Raw genomic sequence first — 22,521 nt, 5'->3', positions numbered from 1 at the left:
GGGGATGGTTGATCTTCTAAGCTCCATCTGTTGTTTTCACCTGTTTGAAAGGTCTGCTCTTTCTCAGTGCAGCTATCCATCATTTGTTGTTTAGGCCATCTTCCTACAGTGCTTCAGCCCCAGAGTAGACAGAATAATCCTATTTGGGTTTGAACCTGTTTTTTCTGTCAAGAAAATGTTACAGACATCACTATTTTGCACTGGGATTCCTACTGGTTAGCTGCATCAACAACAAGAATAGATTATTTGGGAGATATTTTACTGAAGCTAAGGAAACATTCCCAGGGAGAAAACAAAGTTTTAACAAGATACTTCAAAAAGAAGGCTATCCTGAGATCATAAGTCTATTGCAGTTTTAACTAAAAATCTTTCCTGACTTGCCCACTGGGAGCTCAGCCATCCTTGGGGTTCATGGTTGCTGGGTAATTGCACTGCCGTTTGTAATGCTTTCCCCCGACAGTGAACTCGCATCTAGTAGATGGACACAACTCTGTCCTGCGGTGTTTGGGCAGGCATTTATCAATGGTGGCCTGTCACTGCCTGGAAAAGCCGTGTGGCACGAGCAGCCACAGCACTTTGCAGGCAGCCTTGTCCCAAGGAGGTGAAGCACAGGCTGGGGCCAGGGCAGAACTTCTTGTTCCATCACATTGAGGTGCAGCACCACTTCCAGGCCTCCACAGAAAAGACATTGAGGTGCTGGAGCGAGAAGGGCAACAAAGCTTGTGAAAGGTCTGGAGCCCAAGTCTGATGAGGAGCAGCTGAAGGAACTGGGGCTGTTCAGCCTGGAGAAAAGGAGGCTGAGGGGAGACCTGATGATTGTCTACAACTACCTGAAAGGAGGTTGTAGCATGGAGGGTGTTGGTCTCTTCTCCCAGATAGCAAGTGACAGGATGAGAGTAAATGGCCTCAGGTTGTGTCAGGGGAGGTTCAGATTGGACGTTAGGAAAAATTGATTCACAGAAAGGGTTGTTAGGCATAGGAACAGGCTGCCCAGGGAAGGGGTGGAGTCGCCATCCCTGGAGGTGTTTAAAAGACACATAGACGAGGTTCTTAGGGACACGGTTTAGGGCTAGAGTTAGGTTATGGTTGGACTTGATGATCTTAAAGGTGTCTTCCAACCAAAATGATTCTGTGATTCTATGTTTCACTCAGGTCATCTGTGCTAGCACCAGGACTACGCCTGGCAGGCTGTTGTTTTCTAATTGAGTATTGCACATATTTTGTTAAAAAAAAATAAAAAATCCCCTAGCACGATGACATTTAGTTTGACACAGTTTGCAGGCCTTTCTTTGTGGCCTTGCCTTGCCTCAAGGAAACTTGATGTCCATTTGGACAAGCCGGTGGGTTTATGGTAGCACCGTACATCTGCACAAGCCGTGGCGGTGGCTCTCGGGAAGGCCTTGAGGGCATGGGGACGAGGACAGACCCCGGCAGCCCCGTTCCCGCCTCTGTGAGCCCCAGGACAGCCCCGTTCCCCGCAGCAGCCCCACGGCCCGGCAGTCAGCGCCAAGGCAACACGCACCGCCCGGCTTCCCCCGCCCTCTCTACGCATGCGCAGGCGAGCGCGGCAGCGCCACCTTCCTGCCCCTATCGCCACTGCAAGGTCGGCAGTTCGCGCATGCTCACTGGGCGGCAGCGGCCGCGGCCCTCCGATGTGTGTGGGGGCGAGTTCTCCACCTCCCCACCCCGTTCCGAAGGCGTTCGGGAGTTTCCGTCCCTTTCCGGCGCCGCGGTCTCTCCCTGCCCCCTCACCGCTTGCCTGGGCGCTGCAATCCCGGCGGCGCGGCGGGAGGAGGCGGAAGATGGCGGCTGGGATTGAAGGGGAGGCGGCGGCAAGCGCAGCGGCAGGAGCAGCAGCAGCAGTTATGCAAACGAGGCCGTCAGCAGCCAGAGCCGGTGCGGACCGCGGCTGAGCAGGGAGGCGACTGAGGCTGAGCCACCACCGCCCTCCCCGGCGCCGGACCCTCCTCCTCGCCCTCCCTCTCTCCCTCCCTCGTCGCCTCTCGCCTTCCCCGCCTGTCCCGGCCCCCCGCCCTCACCCCTGCCCGGCATGGACGCTGGCACTCCGCCGTGTCGCTGTGCGCGGCGCTGCGAGGCCGCGAGCCGCCGCTGCCGCTGAGCGGGGCCGCCCGGCGCTCCCGCGACGGGGCGGGGGAAGATGTCGGACACCAAGGTGAAAGTTGCCGTCAGGGTCCGGCCGATGAACAGGAGAGGTAACCGGCGGGCGGCGCTGGGGAAGGGGGCGGCGGGGTCTCGGGGCGCGGAGGCAGCGGGGGTGTGGGGAGGGGGCGGCACCGGGGCGCGCCTGTGGCTCCCGGGCTGGCGGGAGGATGAACCCCATCACACGCACCCGCAGCCCCTCGCTCGGGCAGGGCTGAGAGCCTCCCCACCCGCCCCGAGGGGGATCCAGCGGGGGGCGAGCTGCCCCGGCGTGCGAGGAGACGAGGGGCTGCTCTGGCCGTGGGTACAGCCCCTCGCCGTGTCGCCTTGCAGAGCTGGACCTGAATACCAAGTGCATCGTGGAGATGGAAGGGAACCAGACTGTGCTTCACCCTCCGCCTTCCAACACCAAGCAGGGAGAAAGGTAAAAAAAAAAAAAAAAATACACAACAGGTCGCCGTGTCCCCAAAAACATCCCCCGTTTCTCTGCCTCACCCTCGCAGACGCTTCGGCGGCCGGCTTTGTTAGGGGAGCGGCGGGGTCCTAGAGGGCTTGCTCGGTGCCTTTTGGGGGTGGGGGTAAGCGGGCAAGGGTGAGCTCCAGCCAGAGATGACCGAGTTGGGCTTGCATCCCTGGGAGGTAAGGACCAGAGCCTCTTCTCCTGGCTTCCTGAGGGGAGTCGGAGGTACGCAAATTGGGATACGGAGACGGAAGATCCCCTGTTGGCCTCCCAGGTTTAAAAGCTGATTCTTGATTCACTGCTCAGAAAAAGAAAAGAAAGCTTTTGATTAGGTAAGGACTTAAACCGACTGTGTGTGCTGCTTTCAGAAATTTCCCTTGTGTGCAGACTGCTAATAACTTAGTGTAACCTGTGGGAGAATAAGAAGCAGAATCTGATTTTTATGCTAGGTATTTTTTTGTAGTTTGCTTACTAGGTTTTAACGTATTTACATTTGAAAAGGTTGTACTTGGTAGGCTTTTTTTTTTAATTCAGTGTTGTTCTGTGAAGTAGCCTATGAGAATATGTTAAAATAATTTTGAAATCTGGCGTTTAGTTGTGATGCCCCAGTAAAGAATACCCTTGGAAATAATCCAAAATACCAATGCACTAGACTGTAAAAATAGATCAGAACAGGAAAAGATTTCTTTCCTTTGAGGGAGTGTGGGGAAAGACAGGGAGGTGCAAGGGGAATAGTTACGTTGTACGCTTATCTCTTTAGTTACCTGTTGACTGCTCGACTAAAGTTGATCTGTGAAATGTATTTAATGCTGAAGAATGTGAAAATGTTTGCATGGTTATGGAGATTTTAATCTGAACACGTTCCTACTGCTCAAGGTTTTATTAAGAATATTTTTGATTGAGTTCATAGTAGTTATGAAGAAACTGTAGTGTGAGAATGTGTTGTGTGTTTTTTTTTTTTTTTTTTTTTGTTCCCAAAGGCAGTGTGTCATGTTTTTATAGTTTTCCAGCAGAAAAGGCTGAGACCTTTTCTGTTTTGACGTGTCCAAATTGTGAAGGTGCTTCTCATGTTAATCCGTATACTGGAAAACAGTTGTAATCACACCATTTTAACTTAAATCCAATTTACGTTGTTTTCAGAACTGTGTTGTGGCTAATGGGCTGACCTGGGTCTTGAAAGATCTGTGCTGGTTTCCTCCTCCTTGCACAGGTCTTTGTGTGATCTGCTACAAGCCATGCTGCCTTTTTGGATCTTAGCATCCAGTCTGTAAAATGGAAATCTTGTTTTTCTTGAGACTATTCTATTATAGAAAGTTTTGGGGTTTGTTTATTGAAGTGTGTATATGACCTCCATCACAACACTGCTGTAATAACACTAATTCTTTAAAGTGAGTGGATTTGACAGGTATAAAACATGAAATACAAATGGCAAAGCAAGAACAGAATTAAGATTTTTAAATCATTATTTCAATAGACTAAAGAGCTTAAGGGCCAGATGTTTTAATAAAGAGCCTGTAACCTGTGAGTTTTGCTTGTTGTGCACATTGGCCACAGGTATTCAGTGAGACTGTGAAGTGACTCTCTGTCTTTTGAGAGCTTGTGTTTATCTGGCATTAATATCTATATTATAAATTATCTTACTTCATTGGATTTGGCTTCTGATTGTGTGCCGAGAGCCTCAAGAGTGAGCTGTGACACTTGTGTGCCACCTCACTGTTGGCAGCTGTGTTGGCAGGTGATGCTGTCCTGCTTGCAGCCCAGGGTGAGGCTGGAATTTGTCTGGCTCTTACAGGTGTAACTTCCATGTTTGAAGCAACTGCTTGATGTTAGTGGATTCAAAGTATCTGTGAGAAATACTGCTTGGAAGTAACTCATGGTTTGAGTACCTTCTAAATGGCAGATGTTGTATGTAACCTGTTGAGATGCCTAATAGATTTTATAGCACCTTGTGATGATCCTTCTATCTTCTTCAGTGCTAAACTGATGATTTCTATTTTTTGCTCATGATGAAGAATGAATTCTGTTCTATGTGTACCTACCATAAAATGTCTGTATAAACTGGCTCTGAATTGCTGAGTAGTTGCTGTTTGTTCTTGGCAGGGTTAGAGATGTCAAACGGATTTTTGGTTTTCTTTGTGTAGCATGTTTTTATATAGCTCAACTGTTTTTTTTTTCTTTCAGAGCAACCATGTCATTGCAAAAATGATTTCACTCATTAGGGTGATTAATTGGTCTTTCTCTACTATATTGCTTTATTTGAATGTTGTGTTTAGTCTTACCTTTCCCTTTTTACATGTAGTCTTTTTATATGGAAATTTTCCATTTCTCACTGAATGGAAGTACAAGTTTATACTGCAGTTCAGAATAAGTAGCCTTCTAAAGCAAATTTGGTTTCTAGGGCTGCTTCTCTTAATTAAGCTAAGGCTGTGAGGGAGTGGGGGTGAATACAGAACCATGCTATTTGCTTTCTTCTTTCAGTTATAATTTTTAGGTTATGGACAGAATTTTCTGAAATAAAGTTGGATGACTCTTTAATTATAATATTATAAAATTTGCTCTTGGAGGACTATCCAAGGTTATGAAAACTGAGATTTTACTAGCTTTGCCTATTCGGTACAGAGCTTTTGAATTAAATCTAAGTTCAGATGCATACTGTTAATAACTCTCTAGGTTTTTTTAAGGATATTTCTGAAGCGTTTTAGATAGGCAAATAGTTATAGTTTTACAAGTGGTGAAAAAAGCCTAAAATCTCTGCCAGTGCTGTCATATGTCCAACTTATAAAATTGTATTAGAGGTAAAGTAATAAGTTATAACCATAAATGAGAACAGGGTTCTGACTTCATCTTCTAACTACTAGACCACACAGCATCCAAACCTTAACAAACACAGCTACAAAATAGTAATTGTAATTGAATACAAGTGTTCTGTCTTTTTATAAGCAGCAGGCCTGCCATTCCCCACAGAGACACGACTTCTAGTGTTTTAAACTGACAAAGGAGGAAAACCAGAACGTAGTAAAACTGAACAGTCAGAGTCTGAAAGGCACAGTAAAAATCTTTATCAAATTAATATGGGACAGTTCAGAAAGAAACGTTTTTCATGAGCTGGTATCAGGTACAATCTCAGGTGCTGGCAAGGTTGTTGTAAGTTGGTTGTTGGACTTCATACCTTTAACCCTTGTTTTATTAGTAGCAATAGCTTCCTTTATATATGCCTGAGTGTGCTTGTGTGTCACTTTAGTCACCTCTTGTGTCTCTCATCTGCTTCCTGAAAAAAATTGCTCGAACTTAGAGTCTTTTAGAGATGGGTGTTATGCTTCAAAGCCAACTGTGTACATCCTGCTGTCTTGCTATAAATGTTTGTATTTGACTGTTGGCAATTAGATACAATATTAAAATGTAACTATGAGATAATTAGAGTATGGAGTTACAACCTTTCAAAATATTTGAGTAATCTTTTACAATGTAAATTTTACATCTCTCTCTAGGTTGATGACTTTACATTAGGCCTATTATTTTTTAGAACAACAAATTAGGTTTTGCTAGTTTCCTCCTCTGCTTTTGATTGTTGATATGTTTTTTTCCAACCATTCATTTCAGCTACACTTTTTAATGCATAGGATCTGAAAATAAAAGTTTCATTTTACTTCCTTGACAACAGTTCTTCATGACCTGATTTTTCCTTTAGTAAGCAAAATATTTGTCCTGACAGAAATAAACAAGGAACTATGGAGACAGTAGAACTGAAATACTATTTCAACTGTAGTCCTGACCAAAACAAAAATTAATGTTGGGCAATTTATTCCATTAGAGCGCAGTAGCCTTGTGCAAACTTTGCCTTATTAAAAATCTCAGGGCAGAAAATAAGAAAGAAATCATCAGAGTGTAGAGCTGAGCTTAAAATTGCCACTCTTCTCTGAAAGTATACTTGTTGCCTGGCTTAACTGCATTTAAAAAAAAAAAATCTAAAATCTTACAACTTGCTTGCTCTGTTTTCTTCCATCGTCGCTTTGATAACAGACAAATAGCACCAAGGCCTAATTCTACCTAGGTAAACTCTTCTTATAGCTCTGAATTACTAAAGATTCCCGAATTTATGGAGGCGTTTTTTTGAGGAGGTTTAAGCTCTCTAATAAAATAAATAGTAAGGAACAGGTGTGTGTGTGTGTCTAGTGCTTGTAGGTCACAATACTTCCAAAGATGAATATCTGAAGCGCAAACTTCTTCCCTAGGTATCTTGTCCTAAAACATATTTCCAGAGAACAGCTGTTGTTCCCCTCTACCTCAGAGAAAGCATGATTTTAGGTGGTCTTCAGTATATAGTCCTTTATGTGGTGGTTGTGGCATTTTTATTTCTACACTTTCATGGATTGGTTTGAATAGCATCAGAGAAAAGAGAAGAGGGCTGTTGTAGGGAGAGTATCTCTGTTTCTGGTAATGGTCCCTTTTTCGAACTTATACTTGAAGGTAAAATAGGACAACTGTTAACGATTTCCATATCTGAAGGAATGACAACAAGATCACGTCTTTGCATATACTCCAAATTATCACCTGTCTGATGTAGGTCGTAAAATAATAGCAGGCAGCAACTTGTATCTCTGCCTGCAGGAAATGGTGCAAGTAATCTGACTTTGACCTCTTATGTTAACTTTCATGTTAGACACCAATGTTCAGGATGTGAACTGTTAGCTTTGAACCTTTGTAGAAGAGGTGTGTTTGAATTATGAAATGTGTGGTTGGAAAATGTCATTTTAGAGCTATTTTTGCATTGCTTTAATTCATTCATGGCTCAGATGGGACACTGGATGCAATTCCGTGAAATTGCTGTTCTTAAATTCCATGTAAATTGAAACAAAATGAGACACAAAAACTTGTAATCCAAAATACTGCGTGGCATGGCTCTTGGTTCTTCCTGAGGTGGCCTGAACTGTAAGTAAATGCAACACCCATTATTTTACCATGTTTATAAGATCTAGACAGCTGTTAGGGCCTTGTGCTTTGGTCTGTAAATGGCATTGCTAGAGGAAACTACCGTTGGGAGCTGTTGGGAGTGTGGCTAAGCAGCTGGCAGTATTTCAGAACAAAAATAGATAAAGTGTTTGAAGAGAAGGAAAACTGCTTGGTATGACCATGTTTAGGCAATCATTGCTTTGTATCCATTCTCTGCTTTTGGACTACTGAGTACTAGGTTCAAATATTTTTGAGTAGAACACAGTAAAATGAAGTTCAGCTTTGAACTTGTCCAGTTTTTCTGTTTTATGGTGTTAAAAATGCCCACACTGTGAAACATGGAAAGATTTACTAAAAAAGATTACTTAATCCTTTAGACATGCTTAGCTTCTGTGTTTAGAAGGGGCAAGTATGCATCCACTTGCCTATTACTGCAGCCAGAGGTGGTGTTTGAGATCCAGATTACTAGCCTTGAATATGATGTTCATTGAAATGCATTATGAATTTTAAGAAATATGTAGGTCTTTAAAAATGAATTTAGTTTTGCTCCTGTTCTTTGGGGAGATCAGAATTAAAGGAAAAAATCTATTTTCACCTCTTTTGCCCTCTTAGTGTAAGTAATAGACAGCTTTCTGGTTTTGAAAACAAGATTATATTTGCTCTGTTGTGCATCTGGTAGATTTATTAAATGTGCATATGATAAGATTTCAGACTTCTAATTAAATTCACTATAATGTAATAATTAAAAAATTGAAATGATACTTGTAAATGTATTGTAGTGACTGTGGCATAGCCTGGATTTAAAATACTTCAGCAGGTGCTTAATAAGTCCCTGTTCAGCAGAACTTGGGCTCAGAAAGAAGCAGTGCTGACCAGCTGCCCTTCCATGTAAGTCTGTGTACTGCACAGAGCTGGGGTGCAAATCCTGGTACAAAGTTTTGGGGATAAAATGAATCCCTCCTTGCTTTCAGGCCCGCAGTGCACCATGCGCAGGCAGGCATCTGTTATTCAGGGAGTCAGCATGGTGCTACTTCTAGTAATAAAATTAGAGCTAAATCTTTAAATTGACAAACGTACTTGTTGCTGTTGTGTTTTTGGCATTGTCAGATTTGAAGTCCTTCATTCCTCTGAAGTTGGGTACAGATTGAGTAGCAGTAGCTGCCTCCGGCTGTGTTGCTGGTGTCTCTTGCATGGACAGATTGTCCTTCATGGTGGGAAAGCTGTCCAGTGTCTTTGCTTATTTGGCCCACCCTGGGCATGGTTTGAATCTATTAATGGAAACAATTATTGTCTACGGTAGCAAAATGCCAGCTGCTGCTGCAATGCTGTGCAGATGCTGTTGCTTAACTGGATAACTTCTCTGACTGCTCATTTACTTGTATTTTGTGAGGATTTCTGTTACTGACGGTGGAGTGTGGAGGAAGCGTGAAAGCATTTACTGGAGACAGTGAATTTTACGTCTCCTCAGTAAGTGCAGCCTACAAAGAAAAGGACCCCGCTGTGCAATGATGTGCACCACAGGACTTCGTATCAAGTTAACTTGAGACCCAAAGCACCAAGTTAACTTGAACAGTTATGCTGTTGCCTGGAAGTGATGTTGCTCTGTGTCTTTTTACAAGAGACAGTAGAAGGTGTATAAGCTTGTTCAGTCAGTACTTGACTTTGTATGTTGATATGAGAGTTCTGAGGTCTGCTGGAGCTGTTTGTGTCTTTATGATCCTTCTGTGGCATGTGATGGGTGCTCACTGGGGGCTGAGTGCAGAGCTTGGTAAGTTAACAAGAAGTAGATTGAAAATTTGCTATATGAAGGTAGTTGGAAAAATGCATTGCTGACAGGAGCTGGAAATCACAGAATAGTTTGGGTTGGAAGGGACCTTCAAAGTCATCTAGTCCAAGCCCCCTGCCATGAGCAGGAACATCTTCAACTAGGTCACGTTGCTCAGAGCCCTGTCCAGCCTGGCCTGGAATGTTTCCAGGGATGGGGCATCTACCACCTCTGTGGGAAACCTGGGCCAGTGTTTCACCACCCTCATCGTAAAAAATTTCTTCCTCATGTCTAGCCTGAATTTCTCCTCCTTTAGTTTAAAACCATTACCCCTTGTCCTATTGCAACAGGCCCTGCTAAGAAGTCTGTCCCCCCCTTTTTAAGCACTCAAAAGCTGCAGTAAGGTCTCTCTGGAGAGTAGGAGTTACTCAAGCTGTTCTCAGTGCTATGGGAGGGTGTCCCTTTATGTCATTTCTCATATTTGGGGAAAAGGGAATGAATGGCTTTCTGATGCTGTTGTGCTTGGTTAGTGTTAGTTAACCTCTCTAGTTCTGACCTTTATTTTTGATAGATGAGATGCCTTTTTATCTAAAAATAATAATTAAAAAACTCAACCCTCAGTCATCAAAACATCCAGTGAAATTATAATACATTCCTTAGTCATCAGCTGCAACGTTTATCTGGCATTTTATTATATTGTAAATAGAGACGTTGTCAAGCATGTACATGCTTACCAAATATATCTACATCTTCCTTGGATAATGTGAAGTTAGTGACTTCTAAGGTGTAACTTTTTCACTAGGAAGTAATCTGAATGTTCTGTCTCATTTCACATAGGTCACTATAGGGAAATGTTTATGGTAGCAGCCCTTAATGAAGTCAATGATGACTTATTGTCCTAGAGCAACTTATTTGCTATTTAAGCATTATAACTCAGGATGAAGATTTATACCACAACTACTCTTTTGACAGATTAAGACATGAATATATTTTGTGGGTTATTAATGGTACAGTACTTATTTTGAGGTATATCAATCAGCACAGTGGTAGAAAGGTGTGTCTGAAACATTGCTGTCTGCTTGTGTTAGCGCCTGGTAAACCAGCATGGTTAATGATGATGCTGAAGATAGAGCAAAGAGGCTCATTGTGCACTAGCAAGAGAGTATGTACTTATGGTCTTTTTTTCTAGATGCTAACCACCACCAAGCCTGTGCTGCTGCCTCTCATGTTTGGTAAAAGCATAGACAGTAGGCTGAACTGGCTTATTTTGAGATCCATGACACCTTTGCATCTTCTTTTTGCTGTGTATGGATATTCCAAGAACTCTGAGCATTTCATAAACATGAATCAAAGCAGCTGCTGTGGCTGGAATGGCATGCTTATCTCTGCATGTGTTTATGAAGACACTGTTCAATATGTTTAAAAATACTACCAGGATGCAGTGTTAACTGTAAACTTGCTATAAAATAATTTGGTGCTTTGTTTTAAAAACACATTGCTGAAATTATCAACACAAATATTTTTTCTGATTTTTTTTTATTTATTAGAGAATATTTTAGACTTGCAAATAAAATGAAAAAATGTACATGATCTTCTGTTTATTGAGCTTATGTTTTATTCCACAGTCCTTTTTTTTTTTTTTAAATGTAAATATCAATCTCAAGTAAGTAGTGTTCAAAAGCCTCCAGGTGAGCTTAAATTTTCTTTTTCTAATATAAGGCTTCAGAATTCTGAATCTATCTTTTGAGCTACAGGAATAATTTTTCTAACGTTAAATACAAGTATCTGGAACTCTGTTTCGCTTTATATTTCTTATATGATGACAAGGGACATCAGACCTTAGATATGAAACTGAAGTACTTGATACTTCTTCCCACATGGTTTCCACTTTTCTTCTGACTTTATGATTAAAATCATGTGCAGTGTAGCTGAGAAGGGCAAATTTGATTCTTTTAGAGCAGAAGGAAAAAGGATGGGGTGCAGTGGGAAGGGAAGTTTATCTGCAGAACAAATGGATTTGTACAGTGAGTGGCACTGGCTACATTGTGATTTTTAGTACTTAGAAGTTCTCAATTTTGTTGAATATTTACTTCAAATTCAATTTTACTGTGTGATTCAAAAGCCGAGGCTTATTTTACAGTAGATGAGCTTTTGCTAAAGATAAGTCAACAGAGCATTCCAGCGGAGGCACAGAGCTGGCTTAAGTTTTCTACTGGCAAAGCAGCTTTATGGCCCTGAATGAGCAGCATCCTGGTCTGCTTTGGAAAGTTTCTTTGTCAGCATCTGTTTTGAGTTTTTATGTATGCAATGTGATGTAAGTCTGCAGCACTCCAGACTTGCTTAGGGTCAGTAGTGCCACCTCCCTGAGTGATGTAAGTCTGAAGCATTTTTATATTTTTTGCTATTTTTTCCTTTCTGTCACACCGTGTTGTCATTCCCTATTTTGAGTTGTTTCTAAATTTCCTTTAGTCCTGCAATGTGTTTTCAGAGAATTTTATTTAATGAAATCAGGCTGAAACTGGAATTGGCCATTTGGTAAAATAATGTTCCTATATTCACTGCATTCAGCTGAAGACATTAATACGTGACTTATGTATCCTCTGAATGCTCAGCAAGAAGTAGCTGAGTTTGGGTAAGTTTTTTAAAGAGAACTTTGCAGCTATGTAAGAGCAGAAACCATCTGCAGTCTTCCTGCACTTTGGTATTGTTCTGTATTGTGATAAAAAGATGGTTCTGAAGGTGTTGTCAGAAGCATATCATGGAACATCATCCCAGCACTCAGATTTTGCTGGTTTGGAGCTTCTTACCGTGACGACAAGTGGGTATGCTATTCTGGAACAAACTGTCTAGAAAACAATCTGGTATTTTCTGTAATCTCTATTACATTTTAAAAAGTTTTGAATAGCTCTCATTCTTCTTCTGCTGTAAATCTAATCCTTTTTGCCTGCATTCTTGATTGGAATGCCCTTGAGAAATGCTGCTTCAGTGTTTGCAGAGAAACCGACACATAAGAAATGCAAAAGATGGCTTGTTAATGGATTTGCTGCTGATGTGTTAGAATATAGGGAAAGGATACTTGGGGACCAGAACTGGAAGGATAATGGAAGGCAAAAGAGAGGTACAGAAATGGATCATAAAATAATTTTGGTTGGAGGAGACTCTCACGATCATAGAGCCCAACCATAACCTAACTCTAGCACTAAACTATGTCCCTAAGAACCTCGTCTAAATGCCTTTTAAACACCTCCAGGGATGGTGACTGAGCCACTTCCCTGGGCAGCCCGTTCCAATGCCTGACAACCCTTTCCATGAAGAATTTTATCCTAGTATCCAATCTGAACCTGCCCTGGCGCAACTTGAGGCCATTTCCTCTTGTCCTATCACTTGCTACTTGGAAGAAGAGACCAACACCCTCCATGTTACAACCTCCTTTCAGGTAGTTGTAGACAGCGATCAGGTCTCCCCTCAGCCTCCTTTTCTCCAGGCTGAACAGCCCCAGTTCCCTTAGCTGCTCCTCATCAGACTTGTGCTCCAGACTTCTCATCAGCTTTGTTGCCCTTCTCTGAACTCTCTCAAGCACCTCAGTGTCTTTCTTGCAGTGAGGGGCCCAAAACTGAACACAGAATTTGAGGTGGGACCTCACTAGCACCGAGTACAGTGGCACAATCACTTCTCTATTCTTGACACAAGCCAGGATGCTGTTGGCCTTTTTGGCCACCTGGGCACACTGCTGGCTCATATTCAGCTGCTGTCAATCAACACTCCCAGATCCCTTTCTGCCAGTCAGCTTTCCAGCCATTCTTCCCTGAGCATGTAGCACTGCCTGGGGTTGTTGTGACCCAAGTGCAGGACTCAGCACTTCAACATCATGTTGTTGGATGCCCAACATCATGATGAAATTCCTTAAAGTACATGTCAGAGGACAATAAAACAAGCAAACAACAAAACTCAACATCATCCAGTAAGCTTTCCTCTATCCTCCCAAAAATGTGTATGAGAAACTGACATTCTCTGGGCTGGTACTGCAGTCTTCATATGTGTTCTGTTTGAGATCCAAGTTGAAACCCAAAGGAAATTCAGTTCTTGTAAACAGACCATTGAACACTGGACAGCATGCCCTGTAGCTTCCTTGTCAATAGCTTCCAAGTCCTTAGTATGTTTATTGTTTGAGGTGTTTGTAACATTGCAGCTAAGTTCATGTCATATTTCTAATTTTCATTGTGTAGTTATATTTTAACATTGAATCTTTACTGTTTATTATATTAAACGTTTGTCATGATTGAGAATCTCTGTAAATTGGCTGTGAAATAATCCACTTGGAAACATTTGTGTATGCATCAAAAGGACAATGGATGTATGAAAATGCAACATTTAAGTGTTCTCCTGAAGTCTCTTTCAATGGAACAGTATCTTGAATTTTTAAAATAAATTCAGTAGATGTTCTGTCCCTCTCAGCATCTCAGTTCCATGGCTGGATTCCCCCTTACTGTTGAGAGTCCTGGATGCTGAAGAAAGGGCATGTCTGACTTCCTTATGCTGAAAGTTAGAAGTTAGCTCTTGCCAGTTGCATTTTAAAGTGCTCAGTAGGGCATAGATTTTGAGTGCTGAACCTAGACAGATTATTAGCCTAATCTGTCTTCCCTTGTTTAATACTATTTTGGGTGGGCTGCATCTTCTCAAATAGTTTTTGAAGTTTCAGTTTTGCAGATTTGAATGTAACAGTGAGAGGCTTTTTTCAGAAATACTAATGGTGTGCAAGCTTTGTGCCCTTAGTATGCTCTCTCCTTACTGCCATCCACACTCACAGATAGAAGCTTTGCGTATGCTTCAAGGAATGTGGTGTACCTTTATTTGAAGTTTCAGAATGGCATCTTGCAACTTTGTGCTAGTTTAAAGCCAGAAATGCGTATCTGGCAGTGTTGGACTGGCCAAATGACCTTCATGTTTTGCAGTGCTCATGTGTTTTCTGAGTTACTTTTCTTCTGGTACATGGTTTGACCCATATTGCTTGTTGCTGTTTGAGAATTTCATACCTGAATAAGGAAGAAATTCATGGCTTGTGTGCAAGACAGACTCAAATATACTTTGAAAATATTCTTGCACTCAAGACCAAAGTGTAAAATGAATTTAATAAAAATTTCTCCAAGCCAACTCGATCTTAAATCTGTCATCTTTGGTTAAGAAGGGTGTTGTAGAATGACTTTTGGAGGATCTCACAGTTTAAATACTTATTTTTTTTCTCACAGTATCTGCATCTTCATCATGGTTCAGAAAAGATGGAGGCAATTGAGTCATGTAAGTGACCTCTTGCCTGCTTCCCTTTGCAGTGATTAAAAAGGGAAAGTAAATGCTAGGTCTTGTGGACTTTGAAATTAGATACTAAAAATGGAATTACAGAATTGAACTTTGAGGGAGGAATTGTTCATCAACGGTGTATATAAATGAAAGAAAATAGAAATATTAATGATGATATGCAGTTGTTAGGTAGGAAAATAAAAACTAAATTAGGTCATTTTTTATTTTCAAGAACCATTTAGGAGTGATAACAGTCCGACAATCTGTTGACTGGTAGCTGTAATGAGCAGTGTTGGAGTTTAGTGAGCTCAAGGTATCTCTTTCATTAGACTAGGAAACTTGCACATTTTTTCCAAATAATAGTGGAAAAGCTTTGTACTTGAAGTACATTTATAATTGCCATTCTACTTTGCATCCAAAATAGAAGGCAAGTTATAGATTCCGTACAGAACTTTTGCTCTAAATGGAAGGAGCCAAGTGTGCTGTGTGTTTCATTGTTTTTGTCTCCTAAACATCTGGATTGGGTAATTAATGATTGTTTTAAAAATCATGTTACTACTTTTGTTTGTTCTCTCCCTGTAGCTGTTTCTGCATATCAGGGAGGTCACTTCTTTGCCCCAGTACTGTTAATCTAAGAGTACTAAGAATATTTGAAATGGGATGCTTGCCTTAGCTGCAGCTTCTCTTGTGGCACATCTTTCTACTCATGCCCCTTTACTTTCATATCTCAGTTTGCAGATGCAGTTGATGAAAATAAATTGACCTGGTCTGAAGTTACTTATCAAACAACATGACTTTTAGATATTTTTGGAATAGAATGACTACTTAAGCAAAAAGGAAACTGTTGATTCCTTATTACCTTGAAAACTGTGGAGAGTTGAGTGCTGCTGCTGCTGGCCTTTATTTAAAATATTAATGATGGTGGTCAAAGTGGGAAAGCAACACTGAAAAATTAATGCGATTAACTTTTTCAGTAATTTTGAACTTAGTGCTGTATTTGTTAAACCTTAATTTTGTTTGCAGTATTGCTGCTCACCTACTTTGTTTCTTCACATTCTTATCTTAATGTTACTCACCAAAACCCACTGACCTCAGTAGTATTTACCTTCTTGGATCACGAAGTAATGCAATGCTTACCAGAATTAAGAACCTGCCTACCCTTTCATATGGTGTTTCAGACTGATCTACTTGTTCTGAGTCTCTCTCTTCTTCCGTGACATATGTCTTCATTCTTTCCTAAGGATTTTTGTCAACTTTCTGACAGACCACATGGAATTCTCCTTTATTTCTTCCAGCTTGTTTTGTGTAACTCTGCTATGCAGGCAGATCTCTAGGTAGATCACTTAGGCTGTGGGTTATTTATAGCAGATATAATTAGCTGAGTTGCAGCTCCTGAAACAGAAGAATTGCAGCTTGGTGTTGTGGAAGTTTAGCTGGAAGCTCTGTGGGGCCTCACCTCCTCCTGTGCAGAGCTGGACTCAGAGCCTGGTTTTACAGAGCAAATACTGGGCAGCTGTGGGTGGTGTTGGCTTGTGTCTAGCAAGGCTTCGTCACCCTCTGCTGTGCCCGCTGCATCTGAAGCTTGTGATTGTCCTTCTGAATGTGGAAGTGGGAGGAGGTGACAATGACAAAGTCAAGTGCAATGCCATGGGTAGGAAAGGGCGAAAAGGCGGTGGGTGTGGGCCCCTGCTCCTGTTTCACTAGTTCAGAGGCAGTGCAGGATGAGCACATGTTTGGGTAATGAGGCAAAGCTGATGGAGTTTCCTCAAACTCAGAGTGCAGCGACTGGCTATGCGAAGTAATTGAACTAATTGGGTCCACAGTCTTGGGTTGGGTGTTTTGGGGGGTCTGCAATAGGCTCCTGAGTGTATACTCCATTATCTCAGATTTGGCGTTGTCAGGAGTGTTTCAACATATGTTCATTGTGAGTAGTGGAGCTGACTGCAGATCACGGTCATATGGTACTAAATGGAACTATAAAGCTGTTATATGACCATTTTAAGTCAAATTTAAAGTACTTCATTAAATACGAGGAACAAAGTAGTTTAACTACTTCACTGAAAAATGTGATAAAACTTCCAGTTTGATTTAAATACACCTATTCGCTTTACTGATTGAGCAGTACCGGGAAAAGCATCCATTGGGGAAAAAAACACATTTTTCACTGTTCTCTTTATGAAAGAGACGTTCCATTGTGTAACTGCATTATAGGATCACTTGCACGCATTTCTTATCCCAGTAAAAAAACCTGTGTTTCCCATCTTAACTGCCTCTGAATACATGGCAGCACAGGCCACAGACCGTGCTGCAGTCTCTGGGATTGCATGTGGGTGTCGGCCCAGTAGCCAAGGGTGACTCTGCAGGCTCCTAAAACATACACAGCTAATCTTTATACTAAACCTTATCATTTCTGTGCAAGCATCTCTATAGATGTTTATGTCTTTCTCTGCTCTACTCTAGTTTAACTTTCTCTTTCCTCTACCTTTGATCCTCCTGGCCTTCTACCTGCATTCTTCCATGCCTTTTAAAGATACCATTTAAAGTGTTATCTCCAGAAATAATGGTGTTTCAGAAAAAAGAGACCGAGTGCTGTTAGCAAATCCCCACAGCACTCTGCTGCTCATTCTAAATTGGAAGCTTTGATTATCTTTAATTGTCTGCAGTTGGTGTAGTAGCATGTGTGTGGTGGTTGTGTCTCAGCTCCTTTGCTTTCTGTGTCTGTCTTCTCTGAGTGACTTACCTTGTGATTGGTGGTGTGTTGTGGTTTTTTTGTGTGTGTGTGTGGTTTTTTTTTTTTTTAATTCTGTTACCAGATGCTTTGCATTTATGTTTCTGTGTGCTAACTGCTGAATATCTGTCTCCTATTCTGAAACTTGTCAGGAGTGGCAGCTTGATTTCTTTATAAGATGACCATGTTTTCTACTTTAGAGGTTGCTTGAAGTCTTTTGCCACACCAGAAGAAAAATCTTATAATGGAATAACATTTTTCACAATGCAACTGTGCTTAGCATACTGCTGCTGAATGGGAGCTAAACCTCTTAGCCAGACCCCTGTGACTTTCTGCAGGGTGATACAGACTCTCATGTTCTCCAATTCTCCCTCACTTTAAGTTGGAGGGCTCATTTGCCCACTGTATCCAGCCTGGGGCTGTGCACTCAAGTGATACCTAATCAGGTGCTTTCCACCGTGTGAATGTGTCCATGGACCTTCTCTCTTTTTAGACATTGGCTTGTCTCTTCGCCACTTTTTGCTTGGTTTTGGGCATGAGCTAATAAAAGCCTGGCTGGACTCAGTGTCTGCTTTGTGTCTGTGCAACAAACCTGCAACATGGTTAAAATTCTTACAGGTAATGGCAGTGGGAAGATATTTCAAACAACTTCTACCTTTCAGTAAAGTAATACAGTAGTGTTCCACTCTCTGTAAACAAATGTTCATAGAATGAGTTGTGGATATAAGCCTGGCTCTGCAGTCTGAGATCACAGCTCAAAAAAAAACATTTTAAGGGAATAATACTGTTGGCTGCAAGTCAAGGAAGGGAAAAAGATTTAGTGAGGACTTAAATTAAGAATGAACAATTTTTCAAGAAAGAAGGAGCTGTGGATAGACTTCAGGCTGTTTGAGTAAAATTTCATTGAGAATACCATATCTTGAACATGTTGTGTTTTAAATATAAAAGTGTATCTGGAGAGAAACAAATTGTTTAAGGAAACAACTATTTTCCAGCAGTGGTATGCTGTGCATGCTGCTAGTCAGAGTTCAGGACTTCTCCGCTTGTGTATTTTTTAAAGATTCCCATGTGATGATGTCTACCGTCGGTAAATACAAGAGTTACATAGTGCAGGAAGTCATTTTGGGAAGGTGATTATGATGCCTGGCAATCTTTGAGTAATGAATTTGGAAATAAAGTTGCCTAGTTTGTCAGTATGGCCTCTATACTATGGTAAGATCTGAAAAGATACGAAATCAAACTTTTGTTAATTATAGCCCTCTGGAATTTTAGAGGCTAGAGTCTTAATCTCCTTAGTTCGTGTTGTCAGTTAATTGTGCCTGTATTGTCCATCACTGTGTCTCTTGGAGCTTAACACCTGTCGTGTTGGAAAGAAGCAGACCTGCCAACCTTTTCTGTAGCAGCTTTAAGAAGAGTAATTTTGCTACTAAAGTCATGTTGCTGCATAGTCACTGGGCAAGTTCTGTGGAGAGAGTAATTTTTCATCTTGGGTAAAAACAGTTTTCATTGCAAAATTGTCTTTAAGCTACTCTACTAGGTGCCTGTTTCAAGCACATTATTGGGCTTTTATGTAGAACAATACATGGAATAAATTGATGAGCAGAAGTTTGAAGCATGTGAAAGAAGTTACAGAAGTAGTTGAGCTAGATATGCTTGTGTGAAATGCTGAGTTTTTGGGGAATGGGACAGGCTTTAGTTGAAACTGAAAATAGATTTTTAATGCTTCTCTTAAAGTTACATTTGAAAGTGGTTTTGGTATCGAAGGCTTCAAAAACTTTTTTCAGAGTTATTAAGTTTACAGGTCAAAAACTAAAAAGCATAATCCATAGATTTTTAGTAAGCAAATATAATAGCAAGTCAGAGACCTCTGTAGGTTGTAAACAAGTTTTGCTGTCAAAAGATTGTAAAAGAAGGACACTTTTTTGTCTTTTTAAGATTAAAAAAAATACGTGATATAATGTTTTTTAAGTAGAGACATCAAAGAGCTCCTATTTTCTGTCCCTTTCCTAGAATTGCCTTTTCTGATTGCTTGGTTCTCTGGTGCGCTCAAAGGCAGGTGAATAATGACCAGTTCTGAGTATGTACTTGCTTTCAGAAGGCTATTTTTCATTGTGTTCCATGTTTCATTGAACAAAGTGTTCCAGATGCCTTTATGCAGTAAAGATACCATCAATTACAGGTAATTAATGAGGCAAATCAGATTATGATCTGTGGTTTGTCTTTTTGAGAGGTAAGGTGATTAAAATGTCTGTTGTAGTCTAATAATTCTGCATATGGCAGATCTGACCTGAAGCTCTGTTTCTGAGGAAAAAAACCCCGTAGTTGTGGATGCTTTTTCATGTTGAACTTTAGAGTTCAGAGATCAGTACATGAATGAATGCTGGAATTCAACAAAGAATGTATTCAGAATTGTTTGTTTATACCTTACAGACTGGAATATCGTTCATATAACATTGGAATACAAAATATGGCATTTTGAAGGGCTTAAAATAATTTGTCAAAGTGTCAATGAAATGATGAGCCTTTCATCATGCAGCTCCTCTGAATGTATTGCAAGAGTATAAGGGAGAACATATCCCATCTGCTTAGTTTTTTCAAGGAACCTGCAAAGGTAAAATACTGTGTTCTCTTTAGAATTAATTCAGGTCGCAAATCGCTTCGGAAGACCTGTCTGGTAGACACACATGCGCTATCCAATAAGGTTATTTCTCAACTCTCTTCTTACTGCAACACATTAATAGTAATGAGTATAAAATAACACCTTTTTTTGGGGATTAGATAACAGCTAATTTCAATTATACGGCTCTAGCTTTTTAGTTTACACGTGACTGGAAGGAAACGTGGGCCTCCAAGATGGTTTGTGTGTCACTGCTAAACTCAAAATCTGAAACTACCAGAAGGAGCAAGTAGCAATGTACAAAATAAAAATAAGTAAAAGAAAAAAGCAATCAAAAGCAACAGTTTCATGTAAGTTACGTGAACTGTCTCAAATGTCTGTGGGCCGGGCACACTTTGCTTCCTTGCTGTTGCTGTAGCTCAACTGATTCTTGGTAACTTCATTATGTCTGAGCTTATTAATGGCTGTTTACAACCATTACTGTACAAGCTATGCAGAGATAATATCTGTGAAGACAGTCTTCTTTGAAGGCAGTTAATGCGCTAAGCACTAGGTTTGCATAGTGTTAAATTTTTAAATTTGTCTCAAAGGGAACCTTCCTCTTCCTCATCCATTTCTGTTGTCTGGTTTTGGATGTCTGTAGTTAATGCAGCGTCCTACTTTAATAAGACAGTCATGAAAGCTCCCCAAATCACAATGCAGTAATTCAGTATTCATCTCTATTGTATTGGAATTCTCTATTGTTAAAATCCCAACCTCACGCTTTTATTGACTGATCACATTTTATGTTGATATTTTCTAAATATCTGTTGTAGCTGACATAGTGAGTTTAGATCAAACCTTCTCTATTTTTCTTCTTGGAATTGCTGAGGTTATTGTAATATCACTTTTGGGAGTTTGGCCAGTTGAGCATTGAGGAATCTATAAATGGAAGTTGCCCAGTGGTGTTGCCTTCTTTTGGTTTCCACACCTGCAAAATAAGGTACACTACTGGTTTTCAGACTGCACTGTGCCTATGTTGGTAAGGCACATAGAAAGATTTTAATTGACATTTGTGGTGTGTATAGCAATATTTTAGAGGGGTCAGAATGATGCATTTTTAGTAGGCATAGCAATGGATCACCACGTGAGGGGTCAGCCCTTAACTTCAGTGCAGCTTTGTCAGACAGCTTGATGTAGTAGCTTAGACATAAATGTTTGAGATATTTGGAATTCGTAAGATGATGTGGCTCTTTAGTATATTTATCAGCATAGGTTTTTAAACCTAGCCACAAAAAATTTCCTTTATTTAACTGTATTGTCTTAAAAATTGCAGTGTATTAATAACTAGTAAAACCATTCTGATTTCATAGTCAGAAAAGGAAAACCATTAAAAGATGAAGAGAAGAATCAGCATTACTTTAACTTTCATTTAATAAAAAGCGCACGATCTGACCCTTGATTTTGGTTTGTGAAGGCTGGAAGATATTTACTGCTGGTAAACACGTGATGAGTGTGTTTCTCTCTTGGGAAAGTTTTCACTTTTCTAATATATATTCCCATTGCTCCTGTATAGTATTAACCTTACAAATCAGTTGTGAAGGGGAGCGAAATGCTGGCAAACCTAATGTAATGCATGAGATGTGAGTTACTAAATAAAATACATTAAGAAAATTAAAATACAACATTCATTTATTAGCAAAAGCTTCATGTATTCCTTCTGAATTGTACCTTTTTCCATGTAGTCAGTCAGTGTGAGTTTCAGTACTGGTGAATTCTTTTGGGTTGATGAGAGGTCACTTTACCTTGGCATTGGAACTGAATCTTTCCCATGCACCTACTTAATTCTGGCTTCCCAAAATAAAATGTTGCATAACTTACAAAGGACTGAAGGTTTTCGGCTCTTTCAGCAGAAAAGTGAGTGAAATTGTAGAGAGGTAACTTAGCCTGGGTGGGTGAGTGACCTTGAACTCGAGAGTTTGATCAGGTAGCGCTTTGCACATCAGCTGAGGTGATGTCAGAAGTCACTGCCTTTCAGCTGTTTGACTCTGTGCCTGGAGAGTTAATGTCAGTGTTAAGTAGTTCTCCTCTTGAAGAAGAGGTGCTTTGTAGCATTTCAATTCAACTTTTCAACTGTGATACTTACTAAAATCCACGTATTTCAGTTTTGCTAATAGTGCCTTAATAACGTCACAGATATACCAGAAACATAAGGTTTCTTAATGTACCGAATACTAGTAGCTAAATGCTCATGTTCAGTGAAGTGGGGGCAGAAGTGCACAGTTATTTGATTATTGGAAGATACTGCTAAAGGCAAGAAAGAATGTAGCTGCAAACTTGAGGAAACAAGATAGGTCTTTCCTTTTGCCTTTGACTTGTCTTGTGCTTCTCTTCCTGGATCGTATGGCGGGTGAGACAAGTCGACCTCCTTTCTGAAATGTAGAAGGCTTTGACCTGCTGCCTTGGACGAAGCTGGGATGGTGGTTACCATCCTCTGAGTTTCTGGTGTCACAGAAAATGTCTGCTGTATTCAAAGCCTGCACTAAGAACTACACCTCTGTTTGGTT

The 22,521-nt window shown here is 40.9% G+C and overlaps 1 protein-coding gene across 9 annotated transcripts in view; it reads left to right on the top strand.

The window, feature by feature from the left end:
* Positions 1-1,970: 1,970 nt before the first annotated feature.
* The window catches only part of KIF13A (kinesin family member 13A), a 114,344-nt gene continuing 93,793 nt past the window's right edge, over positions 1,971-22,521 (top strand). For 8 of the 9 annotated variants that reach the window (XM_071804604.1, XM_065832719.2, XM_065832718.2 and 5 more), the window contains exons 1-2: positions 1,971-2,213; positions 2,494-2,584. In XM_071804604.1, the coding sequence (XP_071660705.1) occupies positions 2,159-2,213; positions 2,494-2,584 (146 nt within the window). In that variant the 5' untranslated portion in view covers positions 1,971-2,158. Of the gene's footprint in view, positions 2,214-2,493; positions 2,585-22,521 lie in introns of those variants that run through there. The other variant, XM_071804605.1, reaches the window with a different exon arrangement.

This window comes from Patagioenas fasciata, chromosome 2 (assembly GCF_037038585.1).
Source record: "Patagioenas fasciata isolate bPatFas1 chromosome 2, bPatFas1.hap1, whole genome shotgun sequence".
NCBI classification, from domain to species: Eukaryota; Metazoa; Chordata; class Aves; order Columbiformes; family Columbidae; genus Patagioenas; species Patagioenas fasciata.
The sequence above is the reverse complement of the archived record's forward strand: the minus strand, read 5'-3'. Positions and strand labels throughout refer to the sequence as shown.